The sequence below is a fragment of the Lolium perenne genome, chromosome 4 (genome assembly GCF_019359855.2).
Source record: "Lolium perenne isolate Kyuss_39 chromosome 4, Kyuss_2.0, whole genome shotgun sequence".
NCBI lineage: Eukaryota > Viridiplantae > Streptophyta > Magnoliopsida > Poales > Poaceae > Lolium > Lolium perenne.
Genome location: NC_067247.2, coordinates 255,656,481 through 255,663,545, shown reverse-complemented (window position 1 = coordinate 255,663,545; position 7,065 = coordinate 255,656,481). Strand labels below are relative to the sequence as shown.

Sequence of the window (7,065 nt, the reverse complement as noted above, 5' to 3'; positions counted from 1 at the left end):
CAAGTTGAAGCACCGCCAATTCCCTGATAGCCAACAGATCATAGACCGATATGGCGATATGTACAATCGCGGTGTGCACACGAATCGACGGTAGAAACATCCCCTCGGCACACTGGCCGGATACCAGCTGCCCCAATGTTACTCTGCTTTGTTCCTTAAAATGGCGGCAGGCCGGTGCGGTCTAGCTGTTCGCTTGTTCTAGTAGTAATATTGCGGACGAATACGATGCCATTTCTCGTCGGCTCATATCCTTCCTCTTTAGTTTGTGCGCCGAGCATCTGATCAGACGAAAAGAGCAGGCAGCGAGATGCGTTTCCGACTCCCGTCTCCTTCACTTCACCAGCAAGCTAGATATACCCTATATTTGCCTATATAAGAGCACAGTCCTTTCTCCACTTCTCTACACTCGAAGTACAGGATGCAGGCTGACAACAGGGACAGGGGACCTGCTGCTGGCGCCGCCGCCGGCCAGGGCAAGGCGCCGACAATCTGCAGCAGGCTCCAGAGAGCCTTCCAGGCCCGTCCGGCGTTCCGGCCTCTCCTCCGCCTGACGGGCCACTCTCAGGACGGCGGAGCTGCCACTACCGGGGGAGCGCCTGCCACGACGCATAGTGGTGCACCAACTCCGATTGTGCTGCCGGCACATGCGCCGGCGCCATCTCATGTAGGCAAAGCTCCTAAACCTACGGCACCGGTGGCGCACGGTGGTGCACCGCCTCCGATTGTGCTGCCGGCACATGCGCCGACGCCATCTCCAGCAGGCAAAGCGCCTAAACCTACGGCACCGGTGGTGACGCTGCCCGCGGTGCCGTCGGGGAAGCCGCACGCTGGCAAGGTCCCCGCGAGCGCTTCTACTACCCTGAGCGCAACCGCAAACAAGGTTGGCGAGAAGGTGGCAGGGTGGATGCCGGCGCCGGCCAAGGGAGATGACAAGCCTGCTGGCAAGGTCCCTGCGACGAGCACTCCTACTACCGTCAGCGCAACCGCAAACAAGGTCGCCGAGAAGGTTGCAGGGTGGATGCCGACGCCGGCCAAGGGAGGTGACAAGCCTGCTGGCAAGGTCCCCGCAAGCAGTACTCCTACTACCGTCAGCGCAACCGCAAACAAGGTCGCCGAGAAGGTGTCAGGGTGGATGCCTGTGCCCACGCCGCCAGCGGCTGTCACGACCGAAAGGCCGCCTGCGGACGCCCAAGCCGAGGACAAAGCGCAGCCGACCAAGGGGAGGGTCAGGGTGAGCTCCAGAGTCCGCAAGGCCTTGAGCTCGTCCAAGTAGGGAGATGATCACCTGATCACCAGTTCACCACTCACCAGGCTGCACCTGGAAAGCCGTTATCTGGTTACTCTACTTCTGTATTTTGCCACCACTGATTTCAGCTACGATGTGCATTTTGCTGCAACTCCAGATTTTTCTTTCTTGCTGATGGAATATATAACTTGCTTGGGAAAAAGGCTTTGATGTTGTTTGTTTGTTTGCTGATGGAATATATAACTCGGGACATCATCAGAAAACAAAGTCCCACATCACATAACAAAAATAACAGTACGCCTGCCCCCAAAACTAGCTACAAATTCACCGCGCTGCAGTTCGAACATACTATGTTGCATCTAGTTGTTACTCTCCTTGGACGGACTGCATAATCCTCCAGAAAGACACAGCTTTCAGAAGCTTACAGCGATATATATGCGACCTTGTCGGTTCTGATACGTTGGTTGACAAGCACGAAAATTCATGCAAAAGAGCACACTTGTTCGACGCGTCAAAGGGCTTCCACTGATTGTGGGTCAGCATTACAGCTTCTCAATTGCCTGAATGATAAGGTCTCGCTCCTCGTCAAGTTCATCTTCGCCTGTAAAACGGAGCAAAATCAGTAATGCTAAAATATTATGGTACAACACAAGGTTTTGGTCATTCATGTTATGGTACAACACAAGGTGGAAAGAATGAAAGATTCAGGCACATTACTACCTTTACTTGCAGGAAGATTGTGGAGTAGTTTCAACAACTCTCTGCGATTTTCTCGCAAAGCTTCAACAATACCGCGAGGCTTGTTCGGATTGGCAACAAATACCTGTTTGGCACAGGAAAAGGACCCAAGAAAACAGTTAATATGGAATTACTTATGGCAGGGCATACATGTACCTGAACTTAAAGATGGTACCTTAAAAACGTGGAATGCACATATTCTGATATTTTTGCTTGAATCCTATAGAAGATGCCGGTTAGTAGTGACAACTGACACACATAGAAAGAGATTGGATGTCTACACACATGACATTTATACTATTTGTGCAGAATTGGAGAACCTACTCAAAAGGGAAAAGGTATGTTCAATCAAAAGTTACGAAAAAATGCAAGATTGTAAATCTAAGAAATCAAGCACCTCACATATATATCATATCTGAACTTTAAGACAACTTTTGGGACCTTCAGCGGTAGGAGTTGTTCGTAAGAATAATAGAATGCTTCAGTTTTCACAATGGTGGACCTTCACTTTCAGCAAGCGTGCAACTATTGTTGTCATTCATATTATATCATTAAATTCATATTCGAAAGAAAAATCCAATACTATAATTTTTATGACACATGACTCGCGTATCGTTGGTCAAATTTATGGTTAAAACTAAACCACAAAGAACAAGGACGCCATGTAAACAGGGACGGAGGGAATACTATTACAGTTTTAGCATAATATCCATAAGATATCACAAAAGGGGGTTTTAGACATGAACATAACAAGAAGCAGGGTAATGAATAACCAAAATAAGCTATCTTAATGTTGAGTAATTCCTAAATGAACAGTAAGGTACTGATACCTTCAGTAGACCAATCATAATATTCAGGAAACGAACTTCCTGAATATATCGCTTCATTATCTTAGAGTTTGAAGCCTCCAACAGAAATTCTGAAAGGAACTGAAAATACAGAGCACTATTACTTTTTTTCCCCAAGTGACTGGTATGACTAGCTAGAGCATATGAACATAGTCTAACCTTCACTGCCTGGCGCCTTGTTACATAATTACTTGATTTTAAGATCCTTGTGTAGAGTTCAAAGAACTGAACAAGATGTTAGGCTGTCAGTAACGAGAGGAATGGAAATTACCAGTATATTAATTTTGATGAGCAGTTTAAGTTTTCACACGATTGCAAAATAGTTTTTGTAAAGGCATTAAGCAAGCAACAACAAGATTCCAATGTTTAGGTGTATTACAATAGTAATAAGGCAGAGTTAAAGAGGTAATAATCCAACAACTAATGATGGCTTTCCATATATAAACTCAACAAAAGGAAATTTTATTGCACTCCCTAAAAAATGACATTTCATTTATCACATGAATGCATAAAACCTTCAGGACAAGACAGTGACCTGCTGGTAATGGGAGCCCAAAAACTCAGAGACAACAGTTTCATGTTTGGTAAGCAAATCCTGCGAACATCTTGTCAAGAACAAGCATTCAATATCTGATAAACAGGAAATGTACACAAAGAAGAATATGCAAATATGGATTTACCTTGAAAGTGCTTAGAGCATCAGAAGCAATGTCGAAGTTTGGCAGCTCAACATACTCGAAAAATAACTCAAAGCTATCGGATTCCAATATATATCTGAAAGACCACTACAAAATTAAATGTATGCCAAATTAATTAATTAACTTAACTAGTTTTCTGTTTCATAAAATGTTCTGCTACTATGGATAATAACTACTCTCTCTGTCCCAAAACATAAGGCACGATTTTTTTCGCAGTCTTTGATGCACAACGTTGACCGCTAATATATACTATAAAATATATGGATTGAGAATGCATATGTGCATTCTTCTTGCAATTATCTTTCATTTCATACACATTTCTACAAATTTTATGAACATATTATAAGTACAAATCATAGTCAATGTTATAACTTATAAGTCGTTGACCAGCGAAATTTAAAGGCGCCTTCTATTTTGGGATGGAGGGAGACAGGGAGTACTGTCTACTGCATGAGAGATGAACAAAACCACTCACCGATGATACTTTGTGTTAAGGTAAATATGAGGGTACAAAACTGTTTAAACTGCGACTAGGTGGCTGACAGTTTTTTGATAGTGCTCAAGAAAGAAGGACATTCTGGTAGATAATGCATTCAAATAAAAATAGTAAATTCATCATTTTCCATATATTTTGTCCAGGATAAAGGTGAGGACAATGCTTGTAACCCTTGGGCATATATACAGGCAAACAACTATTTGGATGTTAAACTTTATTTTTCATAGAAACACCATCAAGGAAATCAATTTATGCACATTATCATGGATAGCCAAAGATTCCTAAGACATGTCAAACACAGCAAATTCCTCTTCATGTCATATTTTTTTGTAAGCATGCATGTTTGGATACATCTAAATCGGCAGTGTGGGTGTCAAAATAGTGCCAAACAAAAGGATGTCCCAACTCGATGAAATTTTGAAGCCTTACTTTGCAAGGGTTGGATATTTTATGCATTCTCTCAGCATATTCCCACAGTTCAATGCAACGTCCAAGTTCTTGTAGCTGTTGCAAGAGTTAATCAATCAAGTTTACAAACATTTAGTGTGAAACATTGTAGCAAGCAAGACTTATAAAAAGCAGTCACAAAGATTTAAATTGCGGACTGCAAGGCTTCAAAGTGCAGGATTCTTTGGCAACATGCTACTAGTTAAACACCTAATTGACAGTTACAGAAGTCCAATAGCTTGTAACAAAACTAGCTTTATACAAGCAAATATAAAATAGCGTCTAACATATCTCCGTAATCACGCTTTTACCAATCATGTATATTGTTCCAACAACAATAACTGGAGAACTGGATGGCTTACCAACCAACTAGGAAATCTAAAAGCTCCACATGTTCTTCCATATATTTCACACAGAAATACTTTTCATCAGCCTTCTGCCCAAGCAAAATGCACCAGCAGTTAACCAGATCCTTTCTTACCTGCAATTTAGAGCTAGTGAGTCCAGTAATATGTTGAAAAGGAAGCGGAAAAAACACGTCTAATCGATAAATGACATACTCCCCAGCCCAACGAAGGCAGATTCTGAACAAAGAGGGAAAGCAAGTCCTCCTTGCAAATTTCAAGGGATATTTGCAGGACTTGCTCTTGATTTGGTTCTGTTTCTCCATCACCAGAGAGCACTTGCCGCAAGGATGAGATGTTTTTCTCAACCTCTTCGAGAGCCTAAGAAGATACATAAATAGGAGTGATATGTGCATGGCAACTGTTCAAAAGTAAAATTTGCAGATAATGAATACAACCTAATTAAGAAACTTGTCTCGCTATAATGCGGAATGAAAATAAAGTTGCAAACCTCATCATGCAATACTATGGTCTAAAGCTTACTGCTTTCCAGAGCAGTGAGTAATAACTAATAACAAACTGAGATAAGAATTAACAGGGTCACAGAGGCAGAGCCAAAAAAAAACACTAATGAAACTATCTTAAACAAGCTTTTGCCACAAATTTTATACTAATTAGTACACTATTTTATTTATGCAAACATTCTTCTAAGAAAGTTCCAATCATGACATATTACAGCATTCCATAGCAGTGAAGAATAACAAACTGAGATAAGAATTAATACGGTCAAGATGGCCTCGGACAGTGGAAAAAATCCTATAAAAGGCCACAGCCCAGGAAAACTGCAGTCCCCGGGTCTCCGGGATAAACAGTGAAGGCTTAAGCCCTTTGCTCCATTTCATCGCGGATAAGCCGCACGGCATCAAGCAAAGGTAGCCCCTTGTTCCTGAAAACCCTCCTATTTTTTTTTCTGGGAGTCCTCCTATTTAAATTAATGTAACTAATGACAAAACCACTAATGGAACTATCTTAAACAAGCTTTTCCCACATAATTTATACTAATTAGCACACTATATTTTTTTAGTGCAAACCTTCTTTCTCAAGAAAGTTCGGATTAGGCCACATTGTCCCAGTTAAATCTAGCTAGACGCCCAACATAATTTCACCACGAATCACTACTTCTCAGATGCAAAGAAATGAAATAAACTATCCCCAGGAAACGGCCCACCATGATCTTTCCATAAGATTATCCGAACTGCAGAACAATCAAAGGTGAAGATCGCAACTCTTTTACTCTAAATTGCCTGATCCAAGAATAACCTGGATCAGACACGCACGGAGACGGATGCCCACCTCATCTTCTAGCATACAAGGGCGAGGGGCGAGAATAGAGTAGGCATCGGAGATGGGAGAAAGATTACCCTGGCGCCGGTCTTGGTGGGGAGGGCGAGGAAAGAGTCCTTGATGGAGCGGACCACCTCCTCCGGCGTCGACGGCCGCATCCGCGAAGCCATCCGGAAGAGGAATGACATCTCTCGCGCTCCGTCGTTGCCTCGCCGGCACCGGAACGGAATGGTGCTGTATCTGTCGCGGGGTCGGGCGGTTGCGATGGCCCTTTCTTTCTCGCCAGCACCGTAGCTTTTGCTTTTTAACCCTCTGTTTCTTTGTTACACTTCTTGTGCTTCTTTCTAGGGTGATTTTAGACAATGATACAACAGTCGTCATGACCTCATGATCTCTTGTAATTTTATTGAAATCTGTCAATTCCAACACGACGACATGCTAGATGCTACTCTAACATCTAGCACAACCACCTAAACAACACCAGAAATGTAAAAAAAAGTAAACAACACTAGAACAAAGTGTGCAGGATTCAGGACAAATTACATTTAGTTACTACCTTTGCCTTTCCAGATTATATAAGTGGATGGTTGAGGATTAACATTTGTTCTTGTTACAGAACCAAATTTTGATTTGTGATACGTTGTAACTAGTAGATAGAGTACGATCTTTTGTTGTTAGGGAATGACTTTTCATTGGAATTTCACCTGAAAGTTAAAACTCAAAGAAAAAAACACCTACAAAATTTGCATCAAGTTGGAAATGCGTAGCGCAGACATCACATGATTTCATCGTGTGCACTGAATCTAGACGGCGTACCTGTCTAGGGATCTAGATCACAGTTTTCTTTTCTAAAATACAAAAACAAAATACAAGCTGAAATTAAGAGAAAATACATAACTACCAT

General features: G+C 42.4%; 2 protein-coding genes across 2 annotated transcripts; one reads left to right on the top strand and one right to left on the bottom strand.

Annotated features, from left to right (window-relative positions):
- Positions 1 to 383: 383 nt before the first annotated feature.
- Positions 384 to 1,448, top strand: LOC127332198 (uncharacterized). Its single transcript, XM_051358472.1, has one exon. The coding sequence runs from the start codon at positions 419 to 421 to the stop codon at positions 1,271 to 1,273; it is 855 nt and encodes a 284-aa protein (XP_051214432.1). The 5' UTR covers positions 384 to 418; the 3' UTR covers positions 1,274 to 1,448.
- Positions 1,435 to 6,437, bottom strand: LOC127332197 (putative MO25-like protein At5g47540). Its single transcript, XM_051358471.2, has 11 exons — positions 6,239 to 6,437; positions 5,034 to 5,198; positions 4,836 to 4,954; positions 4,456 to 4,530; positions 3,513 to 3,606; positions 3,368 to 3,427; positions 2,992 to 3,057; positions 2,815 to 2,913; positions 2,160 to 2,204; positions 1,967 to 2,069; positions 1,435 to 1,847 (listed from the first exon to the last, which is right to left on the bottom strand). Exons 1-11 carry the CDS (start codon positions 6,347 to 6,349, stop codon positions 1,789 to 1,791), a joined length of 996 nt encoding a protein of 331 aa, XP_051214431.1. The 5' UTR covers positions 6,350 to 6,437; the 3' UTR covers positions 1,435 to 1,788.
- Between the last annotated feature and the right edge of the window lie 628 nt (positions 6,438 to 7,065).